Source organism: Anolis carolinensis, chromosome 4 (assembly GCF_035594765.1).
Source record: "Anolis carolinensis isolate JA03-04 chromosome 4, rAnoCar3.1.pri, whole genome shotgun sequence".
Lineage (NCBI taxonomy): Eukaryota > Metazoa > Chordata > Lepidosauria > Squamata > Dactyloidae > Anolis > Anolis carolinensis.
Window position 1 is genome coordinate 205,121,748 of NC_085844.1, and position 18,827 is coordinate 205,140,574.

The 18,827-nt window shown below is 43.3% G+C and overlaps 1 protein-coding gene across 1 annotated transcript in view; it reads left to right on the forward strand.

Annotated features, from left to right (window-relative positions):
• The window catches only part of c4h6orf132 (chromosome 4 C6orf132 homolog), a 46,562-nt gene extending 32,541 nt beyond the window's left edge, over positions 1 to 14,021 (forward strand). Inside the window, exons 4-5 of the mRNA XM_008109826.3 lie at positions 6,907 to 9,814; positions 10,903 to 14,021. Coding sequence (XP_008108033.2) covers positions 6,907 to 9,814; positions 10,903 to 11,008 — 3,014 coding nt within the window. The 3' untranslated portion in view covers positions 11,009 to 14,021. The remainder of the gene's footprint in view (positions 1 to 6,906; positions 9,815 to 10,902) is intronic.
• Positions 14,022 to 18,827: the final 4,806 nt, after the last annotated feature.

Consider the following 18,827-nt stretch of genomic DNA (forward strand, 5'->3'; position numbering starts at 1 on the left):
GGTTTTTGATTTTATTTGTCTTTCTTGTTTGATAGTGAGCCTTGATAGGGTTGCCAGCCCTCAGCTTCTGTTTCCTCAGCAAGAGGAACATTTCCTGAATATCACTTCGTGAGGGGTAGCGGATGTAGTTTCACATATCAGTTACTAGAAATAACCATTGTATACTCAAAGAGATTTGCTGATAAGTCCAAAAAAGCAAGAGCAGAGTTAGGCTTGGGTGAACATGAATTTATAAGAAGTCGTGAGCTGGGAATAATGTAATATAGTGGTACAGTAGAGTCTCACTTATCCAACACTCGCTTATCCAACGTTCTGGATTATCCAATGCATTTTTGTAGTCAATGTTTAAAATATATCGTGATATCATTGAAGTTTTTGGGACTGAGAGTGTGTGAATTGCCCATGGTCACCCAGTGAGTTTCTATGGCTAAGCAAGAAACTGGACCCTGTTCCCCAGGGTTGTAATCCAATGCTCAAACTACAACCACCACACTAGCTCTTTGCAGGTAGATAGACTTAACCAAACAAGCCATAAATCAAAGTCGACTTGGTGGAATCAATAACAACTCAGTAGATCTGTGCTTCCTCCCTGTCCCATGGATCCTATTTGCATTTTTAACTCTTTTCATGTCACCATTTGTCATAACAGAGATAAATGCCATTTTAAGTCGTGGTTTTATATGCTTATTTGGACAGGTTGCTTACCTGTAACCGTGTTTCTTCGAGTGTACTCTGTGAATTCACACTAATGGAGAGACTGCGCCTGCGCAGGTTCCAACGGAAACTCTTCCCAAGCTAAAGTTTTAAATTTTGGCGGTAGCCACGCCCCCCGTCCCCAGAGGGCATATAAGGCGGCCCTGGGCGCCCGCTCTCCAGTTCCTGCGCCACCAAGGCAACGAGAAAGGAAGAGGGTTTGCCAGAGGGGAAGGAAGGGCGGGCTTGTGTGAATTCACAGAGTACACTCGAAGAAACACGGTTACAGGTAAGCAACCTGTCCTTTTTCTTCGTGTACTCTGTGAATGCACACTAATGGAGACTAGCACGCTTAGGTCCCGGATGGTGGGACAAGGCAAACCTTAACCACAAGTTGATGTCCAAACACATCTTTATTAAACATAAATAACATGGTCCGAAGGACCCATATAAGTAACACAAGCATCATGCCGAGAGAGGAATTTGGTAGGACACTAAATAAACAATTTCAAGCATGAGGAAAACAAGTACCGTGCATCATCTCCGAAGGGGAGAGAGGAGAAGTACATAAGGCACAATCGTTTAGGAAAACAGTGCAAATCAGAACATAGATATGGCATAACGAGATGGCCAAACACGGGGACATCTTATAACGAAAAACCATGAGGAGGAGCCCTCCAGGGGGCTGAATGGTAGGTAAGTTCTGAGGATAAGGGCGGGGAGATAGAGATCCTCAGGACAGACAGGACGATAAAACCGATCTAGCAAAGGCTGAGTCTTTTAAGGCTTTTTGGTCTATTCTATAGTGAGACACAAAAGTAAGGGGGTTAGACCAGATCGCTGCCTTACAGATAGAGTCCAGAGGGATGCCCCTCAGAAAGGCAGTTGACGTGGAAAGACCTCTCGTCAAACGCGGGCAAACGGACGGGGGAGGTGGACGTTTAGCCAGTTCGTAGGCAAGTTCAATGGCCTGAGCAATCCAGTGAGATAACCTTTGCGAAGAAATAGGATCGCCCAGCTTATCTGGGGCATGGGCTATAAAGAGTCTCTGAGTCTTACGAATGTCCCTGGTGCGGTCACGATAGAAGAGAAGAGCCCTACGTACGTCGAGGAGATGCAACCTCCGTTCCAGGGGAGACGAGGGGTTTGGAAAGAAAGCGGGGAGAACAATGTCCTGGTTAAGGTGAAAGGCCGAGACCACTTTGGGGAGGAAGGTGATGTCCGGGCGGAGAACGGCTCAGTCATGGTGGAAGCGGAGATAAGGTTCATCAACCCTAAGGGCCGCCAGCTCCGAGGGTCTGCGAGCCGAAGTTATGGCCACCAGGAAAGCTACTTTCCAAGAAAGTAGACGCAGGTCGGTCGATGCTAGAGGCTTGAAAGGAGAGGAAGTTAACTGGGAAAGCACGAGCTTGAGGTTCCAGCCCGGCGTAGGCGGCTGGGAGGGCGGACGGATGTTGTTGTACCTCTTTAAGAAGGTTTTCACAAGATGATCAGAGAATAAGGATGGTCTACCATGTTGTTGGAAACACCACGAAAGAGCAGCCAGATAAGATTTCATAGAGGAAAGCGAAAGCTTCTGGTCTGCAAGGGTCATAAGAAAGTCCAACACTATCGGTATCGAGGTCGGAAAAGCGGCGATGTCCCGGGACCGAAGAAAGGCACGGAAGCGGGAGATTTTATAAGTGTATGACCTGGTTGTAGCCGGCTTGTGAGCTGCACGGAGGACCTCCTGCAGGTTTTGCGGGAGGGAGGTTAGGCGAGAATTCTCCATGCAGTGAGATGTAGAGAGGGGAGATCCGGGTGCAGGATCTGGCCGTTTTCTCTGGATAAGAGGTGCGGCAGAAGAGGTAGAGTGAGAAAGTTCATTTTAGAGAGGTGGAGAAGGGCCGGGTACCAAGGCTGCCGAGGCCAAGCTGGTGCTATCAGGATCGCCGACGTCGAAATCGACCGGAGTCTCTGGAGGACCTTCGGTATCAGAGGGAAAGGCGGAAAGAGGTAGATCGGTTCTGACGACCAGTCCAGAAGAAAGGCGTCTCCCAGGCAGCCCGGAAAGGAGGCCGGAGGAAGTCTCGCGCCGTATCGAGGTAGTTGCGCGTTCTGGGGAGAGGCAAAGAGGTCCAGAGTGGGGAATCCCCATTTTCGGAAGAGAGAGAGAAGAATCTCGGGATCGAGCATCCACTCGTGGGAGGAACTCGTCATCCTGCTGAGGGCGTCCGCCAAGTCGTTTTGGATCCCGGGAAGATGGACTGCCAGGATCTGTATGTTGCGGCTTATGCACCAGGACCACAGCTGAGAGGAAAGGAGCATCAGCTTCCTCGAACCCGTGCCGCCCTGTTTGTTGATGTAGAAGACTGCCACTGTGTTGTCTGATTGAACGAGGACAGACCTCTGGGAGATCAGGCGGGAGAAGGCTTTCAGAGCTTTGAAGATGGCGAGAAGTTCGAGAAAGTTTATGTGATTGGTCCTTTCGGAGCGAGACCAAAGACCTTGTATGGTGAGACTGCCCAAGTGGGCTCCCCAGCCGTAATTGGAGGAGTCCGTGGTTACGGTGACCGAAGGAGGAGGCTGATGAAACGGGAGGCCCTTGCAAACGTTGGAGAGGGACTTCCACCAGCGGAGCGACCGTCGAACATGGAGCGGGATGGAGAGAAACCTCGAGTTGAGGCCGTGTCGCCTGTATGTTTTGCCATCTGAATTTGATGATGGGCTAGGGAGTCAGCCTCTTGCTGAAGGGTGGACAGCACCGAACGGTCCTTGTCAGACAACTTTGAGAAGAAGGGCTGAGCTTTCTCCCAAAGGATTTGCTGGTATGCACCCATACAGGCCCCATAGTTCGCCATTCTGCAAAGTAGAAGGGCCCCAGAATAGAGCTTTCGGCCCACCGCGTCAAACCTTTGCCTTCTCTATCCGCAGGAGTATTTGACTCACGACCGGAAGTCTGTGAAGCCTTGACGACCATAGAATTCGGGTCGGGATGGTGTTTTAGCCACTCCAAGGTATCGTCATCGGTGCGGTACCAGGATTCGATCCTTTTTGAGGTAGGAGGGATCGAGGAAGGAGTCTTCCAGGATGCCTGGATGACGTCCAGAAGGTAAGGCAAGAACGGAAGCAGCGTGGCCGGAGGGGCTTGGGCTTGGACCCGCTTGAAAACCGGATCAGACACCGCCTTAGAAGTTTGTTTGATCTCTAGACCTAGAGCATCGGCCATTCTCACCATTTGATCCGAAAAGGCCCGAATATTGTCCGTGGGTGAGGGAGGATCCACCTCGTATGCATCATGAGGAGGAGAGAGGTCGAGACCGAGAGATACCACCGAGGCTGAGAGAGCGGAGTCAGGGCGATCGATATCGATCTCATCGTCCTCGGCCCCTTGGGGGGACTGAGGGGGAGATGATAGCACAGTCTCTGGGGGAGGCAAAGCCTCAAGAGCAGGAGCCATCTGAGCCCGAGTTTCTTTGGAGGCCGAAGCTTGGGCAGCTCGAGCCAAGCGGGTGGTTTGTCTACCCCGTTCCGGTGTCGAGGTCGGGGGAAAAAGCTGCTGGCGTGATGGACGATGCACGGCAGCAGGTCGAGGCGACGGCACCCTGACCACTGTTTGGGTGGAGTGGTGGGGTGAGTCCTGAAGTTCGCCATCGGACAGAACTCGAGGAGAGGGTTGACGAGGCCGCTGGGCAGGAGCGATCAGAGAGGATCTCCTAGAAGAAGTCGCCGAAGAAGAAGGGACGTCTTTTTTAGAAGAGGCAGAAGAAGAGGAGCGTTGGGTCGCCCTCTTTTTAGCAAGCGGCTGCTTAGAAGGAACCCTCAGAGATTTCCCCGGTGTCGGAGGGACCATTGCCGAATCGGACTGGGTTCGACGAGCTTCCTCGTGGGCTCTCTTAAAAGCGATTTTCATCGCAGAGGTTGATGGAGGAGACCCAAGGTGGGATCGAATGGAAGACACGGAGGCTACCGAGCTCGACGTCGAGGAGGGGCCCACTCTGCCAGAACGAGTCGACATGGTGACCGTGGTGAGCGTGCATGGCGGTTTGACGGGCTTAGCTGTTTTGGAGGCCCTGGACGTCCTTGACGAAACTGAAGGAGCCTTAGCAGCCGGTGCCGACATCGGTCTCGGGTTCGGCGTCGACGTCGTGCCCGATGTCGACGGAGTGGGCTCAGGGGCGAGCGACTTCTCGTAAAGCGCTGCTCTGAGTCTCGCGGCTCTATTTTTCCTTGCTTGAGCCGTTAGGGCTAGGCAAAAACGGCAGGTACCGACGACATGGGCCTCTCCAAGACAGAAGAGGCACTTGGCGTGGCCGTCGGAGTCAGGGATTTTAGCGGCACACTGAGTGCAGCATTTGAAGCGAGTAGTAGACATGAGAATCCAAAGTGAACCTTGCGGCGGAAAAAAAGGAACTGGAGAGCGGGCGCCCAGGGCCGCCTTATATGCCCTCTGGGGACGGGGGGCGTGGCTACCGCCAAAATGTAAAACTTTAGCTTGGGAAGAGTTTCCGTTGGAAGCTGCGCAGGCGCATTCTCTCCATTAGTGTGCATTCACAGAGTACACGAAGAAAAAGTTTAATTCAATTTGTGTTTTTATTTTAGATGTGCTTTTTCTTGTACGTTTTAAGCCACTTTTTGCCGAGTGTAAGCCTCCCTGAATCCCTTCGGGGAGATGGTGGCGGGTTACAATAATAAACTTATTATTATTAAAAATGCAAAACCACACTTTAAAGGCACAGTAAGCAGCTTCTCTGGGCTGAAAGAATTCACAGTCCACTGAAAGTACATCTTCTTGCATCTGTTTAAGATCTACCACCATTAGAATCCCAGTCATTCTTCTGGGAAACATGACGCGCAACAGGGAGTGGACACTATTTCCAAAAATAATTGTTGGGAAATGTCAATCATCCAGTCAGCAGCAGGGACCTGGGGTGTTTGTGCACATAGCATGCTTACACACACCCAGAAATAGGGCACTTATTGATTAATCAGTTTAGGAAAGTTCTGTTTAGATTACAGTCCCCTCCCAACCAACATTGCCACCATTGGGTCTCCAGGCATTTTGGCCTACAACTCCCAGAAATCCCAGCCAGTTTACCAGCTGTTAGGATTTCAGGAGTTGAAGGCCAAAACATCTGGGGACCCACAGGTTGAGAACCACTGGGCTAGGGGATTCTGTTGAGTTACATTCAGGCAGTAAATTTCCTAATATACTCTCTCAATAATCTTATTGACTTAAGGGAGTTCTTATCAACTGCATGAAGATACCTTGTTCATGTGCACAGGAAATTTTAATGCATGTGTGAAAACACAATTGACTCTATGGAATGAAACCAAGAAATATTGTTTAAGTATTCTACTGCTGACCCACACTACATAGTTATGGTGCTTTAACATGGCTCTTACTGCCATTGCCTCATCCTGTAAAATTCTAGGTTTTATACTTTAGTGAAGTACTTTAAACTTTCTACCAGAAAGCTCTAATGTTGTAGTTCTGGGGAGTGCATTAAGATTCAAAACTACTACTGGTAATTCCAAGATTCTATAGCAAGGAAACACAGCAGTGAAACTGACACGAAAGTTCTCTGTGCAGTGTGGATGCACCCAAAGTTTTATCTTGCTAGTATGTATTTGAATCAAGATGCAAAAGAGCTTCTAAAAGTTAAAGATATAATAAAAAAATATAGCGATTCCTTTTAATTACAGTAGAGTCTCTTATCCAACATAAACGAGCTGGCAGAATGTTGGATAAGCGAATATGTTGGATAACATCATGTTATACAACAAATTTGACAGAAAAAGTAGTTCAATACACAGTAACGTTACGTAGTAATTACTGTATTTACGAATTTAGCACCAAAATACCACGATGTATTGAAAACACTGACTACAAAAATGCATTGGATAATCCAAAACGTTGGATAAGCGGATTTTGGATAAGTGAGACTCTACTGTAGTTGCAAAATGTTATTTTTCTATTGAATTTTCTAGGGACAAGAAAGACAGATATATTTTTGATGAAGTAAAAAAATAGAAATTATTGCCGATGGTTTGTGAACTTTTGATTCAGTTTGGTTTTAGTGGTAGACTGTTTTTTTAATTGGTATTCCATAACTTCAGTCTTCTAAATAGAATGTTTTACTCATGACTTAAGGAAAATATTCAGCTGTACTAATATTGAACTGACCCATCTAAAATAGAGGGTCTTAATCCTATGTGTTCTTTTCTCTCTAGGACTTGGTTCTCAAATCAATGGCAACTACAGAAAGTACAATTCAGTAGTTGACCTGAGACCCAAGGGATTTGAAAATTACTTGGATGATGATTACATACCACCTCCGCCATCAGTTCCTCCTCCTCCTCCTCCTCCTCCACCACCACCACCACCACCTTCAGTTGACCTCTCTCTAGCTCCACCTTCCATGCAAGCTCCGGCACCACCTTCTGTGGATGTACCACCTCCGCCTTCTGTAGCAGCTCCACCCCCACCTCCAGTGTCTCCTCCACCTCCACCTCCAATGTCAGCTCAGTCTCCTTCATCTCTGGCTCCACCTTCATACCAATATTCCAATCTGTCTTCACCCAGTACTCCATCTCCACCAGACTTTATTCCTCCTCCTCCTCCGGCTTTTATTGATCGTGCACCTCTTCCACATTCACCACTAATTCACACGCCACCTTTATCAAATGGTGTGTCCAAATGGAAATCTGAGACTGTTCTAAATATCAGGGAACCTGACACTGTCCCCCGCAATCTGAACCGCAATCTGGACCACAATCCTCCTTTAACCCCTACCAATAAGGAATCACAGTTGCCACATTCCAGCCCAGACCCTAATCTCACTTTCCCTCGATCATTAAAAATACCTCCTCCTACTCCTGTCAGAACTTCATCTATTCCCATAGGAGAAAACGAATCCAGTCCCAATCACGAATTGCTCCCTAAAATGGCTCCTCACAGCCGTCCTGCCCTGCCACTGATTTTTACTGCCCGCACTGCAGCCGCAGTTCACTCAAAAGGAGAGGCTAAAGGGAAAGTTACTTTGGAAAAACCCTCCATATTAATCTCAGAGTCTGGAAATCCAGATTCTGATGGCTCTCCTACCAGCCCACATGAGGCATTATCTTCAGAAAAAACAGAGCTTCCTTTTCAGGAAAATGCATCCTCTGATGATGATCATGATGATGATTGGAAGGAGAGGACTAATCTGGACAAACTAAAACATGACCTGTCTGCCCTATTGTCCTCTTCCTGCAGAAAAGAGGACCGACAGCAAGACAGAACTTTTCCCTCTAAGCCTAAAACTAGCATTACTGATAGCAACCAGGTTATTAGAGATGAATTAAAACAACCTAAGCCTATTGTGAGTGACCCACAGTCACCTCCAGCAAGACAGAGTAAGAAAAATGAGAGGACACCATCTAGTACACCTTCTCCAAGAAAAGCTTTTACCACTGATGTCATTTCTACTACAAAGACTAAACCTGCCTCCCCACAAGCAAACAGTGTTATGACATTTAAAGATGAATTGGAAGCCTTGCTCTCTCCAAGCAAGGATGGAGGCCCACCATTGGCCCTTGCAAATTTGAAACATAATCCAGAAACAAAGAAGCAAGTTACTCTTCAATTTGGTGGCAGTCAGGTCAATGGGGGAGAGGCCAGGCTTTCACATCCCACAATACATGAGAATAACCCAGCATCAGGAGTGACAGAGAAAGACCCTAAGACACCTAGCATCTCTTCTGGTTACTCACTTCCTGACAACACCCAGAAACCTCCAGTATCCCCTCTGAAATTAAAGAACGGATTCTTGGTTCCATCTGCATCTTCACCAGCCTCTTCTGGAGCGCCATCACCAATACAAACTGCATCTCCCACTGTGGATTTTTCTCTCTTGCAGTACAAGTCACATAGAACAAAGTTTGGCTCAGTGGACAGCTTGGCTTCTGCAGCTTCTTCCCAAACTATAGAAGATGGGCCAGTCAGCATAAATAATAATGACAATCTAAGGGACTTTGCAGATCCCAGGTCCTCAGTCACATCCACCTCATCTAGGAATGCTGAAGAAGCTGATAGTGAGGTTTTGGTTCATCCTGTTACAGGAGAGAAAGTAGAGAGAGGCTCCCCAATGGCTCTGCTCTTGGCTGCACAACAGCGGGCTCAAAGAGGCAGACGTTCTGCTGTGACTTCCCGGCAAAATAGTTACTTATCTGAGAAACCTCTGCTCAAGTTATCAGAAAAGCTGCACAATAGCAGTCATCCAGAGACAGGCACATCCAACATTTATTATAGTGATGCCAAGCCCAATTCTATCACAATTGTACCAAAGTTCCCACAAAAGGAATCCCTGGCCATTTCAGAAATTAAGTCTCAGAATATTATTGCATCAAACGCATATAGTTCTAGTTTAGTTCAAGGTCTACTAGAATCCCAAAATTTGAAAAAACAAGATCCTCAAAGCATACCAGAAGGATCAGCTATACGTGCTCTTACTACACCTCCAAAGCACATTGTGAGCAATACTGAGGTTGTGGAGCAAGTATTTGATTATGAGATAATCCCACCACCACCTGAATTCAGCAATGATGCCAATGTGGCCCTGACTGAGTCTTCAAATGGGGAAGAAAACCATAGAGACCACAAAATCTCAAGTGAATTTCATACCTCAGATAAGAGCCTTAACTTCAGTCACTCAAACTATGACTATGGGAAGAGTTACTCACAAACATCTAAATCAGTCTTGGAAAACAGTATGAGGTCGAGTGGACACAATCACCATTATCCAGGTGGGAGCTATTCCTCAACTTATCTCAGTTCCTATTCAAACAGTCGGCCTCTGATCAAGAAGCGCCTTTATATGTCAGAGACAGATGGGACATACGGTAAACCATCCATGTCCTCTCGGAGTATGAGCACTCCCAATAACTATGGCCACAATACAATGACATACAACTCCCAGACTGTTGAAGGGATGCACCGGATGAACTCTACTCATAGGAATGTGCCCACCAGTATGCAGGGCAGAAGGGTGTCAGTGGAACTGACACCTGGGAAAATGCTGACTTATAACAATGCCTCCGGTGATGCCAGGTATAAAGGCCAGAGTGGAGAGTATGCCAACAGTGGAGCAGGTGGCAGAAGGTATGTCTCATTTGCCATATTTAGAAGAGGTATGGGGTGAACTACAGGCTACAGGAAAATACTGCTAATCAGATATAATCATGCAGGTAGCTGGTGTTTCCACTGTCTGGTAACACAGTTAAGGGGGGGGGGGGTACACTTCATCCATAGTCTGAATGCAGTCATGTTGAAGCAATTCTCCTTCACATAGATTTAAGTTTATTTTTCCCTGAGGAAGGTCTTTATAGCATTCATTAGAATCTCAAAGAAGGCCATGGCCCAAAGGAGCTTAAGAATCATTGGTCTGGTGGATGGAAGGTTTCTTTCTCCTCCCAATACTAGTAGGGAAATTCTAGATGGCTCCTTTACTCAAAGCATATTTTTCTGTATCTCACATGTTGTTGATATACCTGGTGTACCAACTAGAGACCAAATCTACAGTTGTATGCCGAGTACATACAGCCACTTTTTAATTTACAAAGCCACCTCCCTGTTTAGCTAGGTGACTGAACTGAAGCAAGCTGGAGACATGCTATTTGTGAGCTATCTGCTCAGAAATAGCACAATAAAAATAAGTAAGCCAGAGGAAGTACTATCATTATTAAATTACTATGCACATTTTACAATATTATCGTATTACACACTTTTAAGTGGGAGTCTCATTCACCTGAGACACCAGAGTAAGATATATATATATATATACACAAGCCACTATATCATTTACCATGTGCTACATCTATGGTACTACAGTGCTGTCAAAAAATTACCAGCTGAAGCAAGGATCTGCACTGTAAGGAAGAGGGAATAAAACTAGGGGGAAATGTATTTATACTGTGTATCTGAGGTTTGTGCCTACAGTGACTTAAGGACATCCCACTGCCAAAATCCCAGCTTATTCAAACATTAGCAAGTGATTGATGAAGAATCATTTTGCTGTGTAGAATATTTTCTTGTATTTGGAATGAAAGCGGAGCATCAGTTTTTCTTATTTAATGTTCCTACCTGTTTGTAATAAACATTATTGTTTCACTGGATCTTGTATATTGCATTGTATAACTAGGGGTTTCCATTTGGCTTGATGATGTTTTTATTCTTTTCCTCCCCTTCAGATCTTCTCATGGGAGTGTGCAATATGGGGCAACTGCAAATACCTTCACTGTTAGACCTGGTACAAGACAACCCATTTCTTATTCACACCAAGGAGGTCTTCATTGAGCCATGTCAAGAGGAACTTGCCATAGCTCTGGCTAAATCTGATGCTACACATCATCAGGCTCATTCTATCCACTTTGTTATGAGCTTCCTCTTAACAGTTCACAAGAGCCTGAAAGCAATCTTGTTTCCTTCTTATAAACAGACTGGTTGCAAGACTGGATGTAAGTTATAGTAGACAAGGGTAAGAGTTAAAACTGATAAACTAATATTCTACAACTAAGGACTTCAATGCAGTATAAAAACTAACAACTTCTATGCAGAATAAAAGTTGTATGGTTCAGCAGCCTATCTAAACTTAAAGCAGATGTGTAATTCTATAGACTTTCTTCTGTTTAGGGTGAGCTTGGCTAGTAGGTAACTACCTAGAACCCCTACCTATGAGAAAAACAACATTCTACAATAGCTTCAAGAACTTCCAGCTATACAGCAAATTGTATCAAAGAAAGGTTGGATAGCCTTATCCTACAGAGAATCAAGAAACAGCTAAGAGGTCCCAGAAGTAGAAAGAGTGAGCAAAGGCTCTAGGTTTCCAAGAAAGGCTGTTAGCTACCTAAGGTCTAGAAATGAAAGGAGAATGTGATGAGAAGAAAATGACATAGTTGTGGGAAAGGTGAAGTGGTGTTCACAGGGGGAAGGCACAAGTGAAGTAGAGTGGATAAGGGAAACAAGGGCTACCTTCACCAGCCTGACACCCTCCAGGTGTGTCATCTCTGGTTGAAGAAGGTGGTTTTGGTATAGAGTTAACGTCCTTCATAATTAGAAGAAATGAGGTAATTCAAGCCTTCCAACTCCAGTTTAGGATGATCTACACTGCGTGAATTTCTGCTTATCTACAGCTGGAACCCAGACACAAGAGGAATTGGTGGGGCAGGGAAAAGCTGCTACATGCAATCAGACCTGCTAGAAGAGAGTGTGTGTCCTTCTCCATTTACCTGCCTATGTTTCAAGTATGGTGCAAAAATACTTAAGATTTTTGTCAGAGATAAGACATTTTAGGTCAAGATGTTTTATGTTTGCACCAGTCACTTCAAGAGACAAGAATGAAACTTCCTGGCAATATTAAGGATCAATAGATTAGGAATCAGTTTGACTGACTTACTGTTTTTATCATAACCTTTAACATCCAACTTGATAAAGGAGATTTTGAGTTTTAAAAAAACTGTGCAGAAGAGAAAGGAGTAAAAATGTGTTTGTTAAACTGTGATATGAAAATCCCATTCAAAATAGAAATAGGGGACCTTTTTCTGATCTGGGACCCAAATTTCAGTTTAGGAAGGGGCCTCTGGACTACATTCCTGTGGTGGGGAAATCTATAGGCATAGAACAGGACTCAACCAAAGCGGACAAGACTAGGTGTAATTTTTATCAATTTTGACAATTTCCAGCCAAGATTCTGCTGAATTCTATACATGCCTGATGTCCCTCCAAGCAAGTAACTAACGTTGATTTAGAGATTTTGACTTTTGCATGGTGGCGAGGGCACTTTTAAAGAATAGGTGCTGGCATCTATGAGCATGAACTTGAAGATATATTTTAGTGTGTAATTAAAAATGGAAGTAATGCAGTTTGAAAGCTCATCTCTGAAAACATGAATCTCACAATCTGATGCTGGCTAGCCAGATTTCCTTGGACATACAAAATGCTACTCAGTGGGATTCATTTCAAAATACTATTATAACATCTTAATCGAACTTATGTGGGAGTTCTTTGTTACAAAACAGTTGGTTATTTATGTTGGTCTGTTTGTCTCGCCATTTTTTGAGTTATAAGAAAATAAATCTAAACTTCACATTCATAAGCTAATTCCATAGTCTACGCATGCAGCACTGGTTTTTAGGAGTACATACTCCAAAACCTTTATGCAGAAAAACAATATACTTGCATATTTTCCCCTTAACGTTGCTGTAACTTATCAAATACAAATAGAAAATTTTGCTGATTTTCCCTGGCAACAGATCCCTTTCATCATAGAAAAGCATTTCTCGTAATTCCAGTATGACTCCCATAACTACAGAACCAGTATCTATCTGCATCTGACAAAATATGTCCTTTTTAGGGATTTTCTAGGGCCTCCAGAAAAAAATTCCTTCATTGGAAGTTACCATAGAGTCATCCTGGAGGACTTAGTAAATGCTTAGGGAGAATACCTCTATTTTCTAAGTCCTCCAGAATGATTCTATACTTTCCAGCAGAAGTCATTCATTTCAATAGGGTTTGCTATTTTCCAATTTCCTGTTTCTACGGTAAGTTCAGGAAAGTATTCCTTGCTGATCCTGGGCTTACACTATTCAAATTATTTAGGTGGCTATTTTTCAGACCATTATGGTTATTTACATCATTAATAAAAGCAGCCAGATGGAATAGCTGTTGTCTTCCATGACAGAGCTAGTGATGAATCTATTCTGGGTTTTAGCCCAAAGTTCAAAGAAGCCGTCTGAGGTATTGACTCTATGGATAGGAATCTTTGCTTCAGATCAAACTCAAGCCTACAGCAGATTCAATGCCAGATCAGCATGGAAGCTCACAAGAGCATCTGCTTATTATTTCATGCACCTACAAAGTTGTTCTGATCAGAAACTGCAGGGACATTGCAGTTCACTCTAAGTAATGTTCCACATGTAACAGTACATATATACTCTGCGTACAGCGGTGTAGGGAAAATGTGAAATGAAAATAATCTCAGTTCCTTAGACTTGCAAGCATCATTGTCTGCTTGAATTAGCAGCCTTGTCCCAACTGGGATTTTCAAATAAATGATGTTCTGGATTAGTTGCAACGGAACAAATAAGACATGTGATATGGCAGTAGCTTGGTATAAGCAAGTGAGTGTGTACTCTCAGCATATATCACAAATTGTTAATCACTTTTCAGGTTGCCAACATTTGTTAAAGATCACTGAGACAAACTCATGTAATATTTACACTGTAGGGCAGTAATGTAAAAACTGTAAAATAAATGTAAAACATGTAGAAAATGCATTGTACTATGGAAAAATAAAGCACTTTGAAACAAGCATCTTGAAAGCATTCTAAATTTGTCCTCTTTTCATACAGTATTTGTTTATTGCATGTATTGTTTCCCAGTTGTACCGGGGGGGGGGGGGGGGATATGTATTATGCAAATCAAACTTAAAACTAATTTTCCTTGAAATTTATTGTAGATTGAGAATGAACTATTAACTTTAAAAAGTGAGAATATATGTACACATCTAGAAGACAACATTTATTTATCTCTAAACAGACTACCTTTCTTTCAGCTAATGGAAATATTAGATAAAATGCAATAAACTCAAAATTTCTGTTCTGCTCTGAGAAAATGAGAATCTAAAGGCTATTGCTAGTGGCTACAATCATTAGAGGACATCTGAGTGAACAGGAAGAATTATATGTAGTACACAAAGAAAAAACATACTTAACAAACTGGAATACTGGCAGCCATAAAATCTGCATGGAGTGTACTGCTCCATAAACTTGCACAATTACATGTGATTTTCTTGTGAAAGTGTGAGGGGCAATTATGCATCTGTAAAGAGTTTTATCCAAAATGATCAACGGAGCCAAAACAAAACTAATATTCCAAGACCGGCTTTGATGGGATTTGGGCAGTTTGTCTTCAAAACAAGTTGGAATGTTATGAATGATCAAGAGTATAATGCTTATCACTGTACATGAATGCTCATGTATAAATCTCGAAATTTTAATTGAAAATTGTCACCAACTTGGGTTGACTTACCCATACATCAAGCAACACGTACCTATGCACTGGGTCCACATGTTAAAGGGTAAACAGAGTTCTTCCAAATTGGGCCATGACACACACACACATCCTGTGTTAGGTGTACACAACATGTAGACTGCACACGAGCTCCAACCTGGTTTTGTAGTTCCCGAGTCCCTTTGCTGCTATGTCCTCCTCAATCACACTCACTCACTGGAAACACTGGAAACCTCCAGGAACAACGGTTCTTCTTTAAAACAGAAGTGGAACTGTGCATAATTGCAATCCATGAGTGGCAGCTACACTCTCAATTCTTACCCACCCTGCTCTGCATAAGAATGGCTTCTGCTCAAATCATGGCAGGATGTTTTTGCACAATAGATGCCTGTGAGGATTCAGGGAGTTTTAGTCAAAAATATATAAAGCTTCTCCAAGCTATGGATTAATCCATAAAGTGTAGAGATAACCATCTAAGTTCTGGTGTCATATGAGCAACTGGGTTTTGTGGTTTATGTTGTTTCAACTTGCAGGCAAATGATCCTTGTTAAGGATCCTCTGCCTCCCTCACTGCTGTGTTTAATATCAATAGCTAATGAGTCATCTTGACTAGAGATGTACACTTGATGGAGCAGCATGGGCAGGAAAGCTTGTTCTGCCGCTTGCAAGCTCTCTGGTTATAAATAGAACATAAGCCTTCAAAGCTGCCCGCATGAATCCGTTCAGCAAGCCCTAGCAGGACAGTCTTTTGAGATGGCAAATACTTGCATTAATCCTACCACAGATTCAAAGGAAACTTAAACACAAGCATTCATGATCCTGAATAACAACCATTTTAAGCATAACAAGAATATGCAGCTTCAGCATTTTTGAAATGGCAGATCCTAGGGAGAGTCACAGAAGCAGAATGCACCTAAACCATTTTGGGGTGCATCTTTGCAGAATTCAAAGCAAAGACCCAAATTCAGCTCTTTTCTGAAATTTTGTGCATAAAACACTGTCAGGTATTATACTCTTCCAGAAGGTTCAACATCTCAGCTATGGAGATTCTTCCTTCTTCGTGGCATAAGAACAGTTTATTATTCATTCCTATGTCCATGGAAATACATAGATATGTTCAATTTCTTTAGCACATTTAAGGTGGAGGAGTGACAAAGGATAGATATAACCCACCCCATGCAGCAGAGGTGACGAGCTTGGTATATTTGGAGGCCATCATTCAAAAAGCTGCCAACATGAACCTGTTGTCCTACTTTCTCTTTTAGCTCTTGGAACCTTTGTGAATCTCATATGGGATTGCAACAGTCTTTGCATGTCTTCAGACTCCAAAATTCCTACTGTAGTCCTTTTCCAAACATACCTTTACCATTTTAAATCTCTTCAAACACCCACTTTCATATGCTGTAGGAAGTACGTTGGGTAGTAATGAGGTCTTCAGTAGGACAGCCAGAGAACTCCACACTGTTATAACTTCCTATGGGACCATGTTTCACACCACAAGCTTGCAGCCATATTTCAGCCAGTAAAGGAAGATAAAATATCCTTTGCCAGCCAAAAAGGGCAATATATCAGCATGATATATCAGAACCTGAAAAATGTGCATGTCATCCATACCAAATAGAATCCATGCACATCTCTGGACTTGAGTGATGGCTGCCATTTATCATGAACTGGTAAGCTATGATCCAATTACTTTACTTACCACTTCATCACACTAGAGTTTAGCTCCACTTTAAATCCACATTAGGGAGGGGCCTTTAAACAGCTCAGCCAAACAGGTCCTGGTCCTCACCAAACTACAAATCTCAGAATTCTGCAGGAGGCAAAAACCAGATTTAAAGTGGATAAATGCTCTAGTGTGATGAAGCCCTTAAAGAATTTCAACAGCAGTGATTTAAATGATAAGGTTGTAATCAAATCTATAGCTGGTTTTCTAGTGCAATTTTCCAGTTTCAAAAAACAACTTCATTGTTCAATCTAATTCTAGCTAGTTGCTCTAGGTGTTAGAATTTTTCTTTAACATATTAATTTTTATCATAATCCACCTCAAAAACATCTATGAGTGGGCAGCACTTTAATTGTGTATATTACGCACAGGGCAGTTTTAGATCTAAAGTCCCTTAGAAAGCTAGCTAGATTTCTTCCTTCCTTCTTTCTTCCTTTTTCACTCCCTCCCACCTCTCCCTCTCCGTTTCTGTCTCTCTCTTGAACATTAGTCCTAAAATGAATGTATTTACATTCCAACAGATGTGCTGCAAAGGTAAAGGTAAAGGTTTCCCCTGACGTTAAGTCCAGTCGTGACCGACTCTGGGACAAAAAGGCAACTAAAAACTCGATTTGTTGTGGCAGAATCTACTTGATCAGATCTGCAAGCATTATAGGGTTTCCCAAAATTCGATAGTTTCTTTATCTGTCTTCCTCAATGAAAGGAGAGACAAGTGCAAGATAAAACGTTCTCATTGCCTCAAGAGGTACTTCCAGATTAGCCTCAATCATTGCAAGATGCCCTTTAACAGCAGGCTGGAGAAGACATAATCAATGCCTGCCCTCTAGCGGTTTATCAAAGAAAACCACATCATGGAAAATGTACCTGACGCTAAACAATAGGGCTCAGCCATTGTGAGTCAATGGGCAAACATTGGTGCACCAGTTTACATAGTAAAGGAGTTAGCATTTCCAGCCACTTCACATGCCAGAGTGAACTTGAGTCTCTTTGTACAGCAACATTTTAAATGTCTCTGAGACAAACTGCATGCTAGGCTATTCAGAATTTAATATAATGCATTTTGAAGAAACAGCAACTGTGGTGCTCACAATCTGGAAATTACTCTAAGTGATATTATTACCATGGGATCCTGGGATATGTAGTTTGATGAGGCATCCACAATCTTTGGCAGAGAAGGCTAAAAGACCTGGTAAAATTACAACTTCAAAAGCCATGACAGTTACAAGTGGTGACAAACTATATTAATTCCACAGTGTAGAACCTAGACCAGGACTCTGGAAGACTCTGGAAGCCCACTGGGTGACCTTGGGCAAGTTACTCTCTCTCAGCCTTAAAGAAGGGCAACTGCAAACCTCATCTAAATAAATTCTGCCAAGAAACCCTCTGACAAGCTGGAGTCTATTTGACAGTAAATAATAAATAGACTGAGGCCTCACATCAAATCTACACTGAAAACCATACAGTCCAATTTGCTGGTAATCGGTGTAAGACCCTTATCTACAAAAAGGTACCTTTTGCATAGGGGTTCTGTAGGCGGCTTTTCAAGATTTAAATAGCCAGTCTAAAGCAGGTTAAACAAGAGTGAATAATAGAACATATAATTTTTCCCCAAGTTAAGGAAGATGGAAAAACACAAACTCCTAAACTGCATACACACGCCCAGCCCCCCAACTTAAATGATGATCATCCAAGTTCTCCTTAAAATGCTTCCTGTGAAATATAGCCCACTACTGCCCACAAGGTGTTGTCACTTAAACACCTCTTTCCAGTGTATACCTTGATGCAGAGGAATTTACACCAGTGTCAACATGTCCTGCATTTAGATAACAAGGCAATATTAATATGTTAGTTTTACCCTATGAATGCACTAAATGCTTTAAAAATATGCTTGGTGAGATGCTAAGGAGTCTTATTTTTTTATTAAGATGCGAAAACTGAGTGATAAAATGGTGCTACAAGGTAACCAGAGCCAAAGAACAGGATTTTAATGCCTTCAAAATGGGAAAAACAGTTGCAATGTTAGTCATGGAAAATCTAGCATAATCTTGCAAAAACCTAGGTCAGAAAGCATCCACAAATATTAACAGGACGGAGTTGCTTTCCCACCAGGTCACTCTGTGCTCCAACAAGTATATGTATGTTTAAAATCACCCTAACCACTAATCATTAGTTCTTGCTAACACTTTGCCTGGGAATGCCAATGACCCTTGCAACGTATCTAAAATGTGACATTTTAGGATGGGCTGCACAGAGGTGCAACAACTTCAGATAATCTGAAGCATCACAACTCTGTGAAGTGATAATACGCAAAAGTTGTCCTTGTGAAAGGATTCAAAGCAGGCATAACTAAGACAAGACACTGTCAAATAAAACCAACCA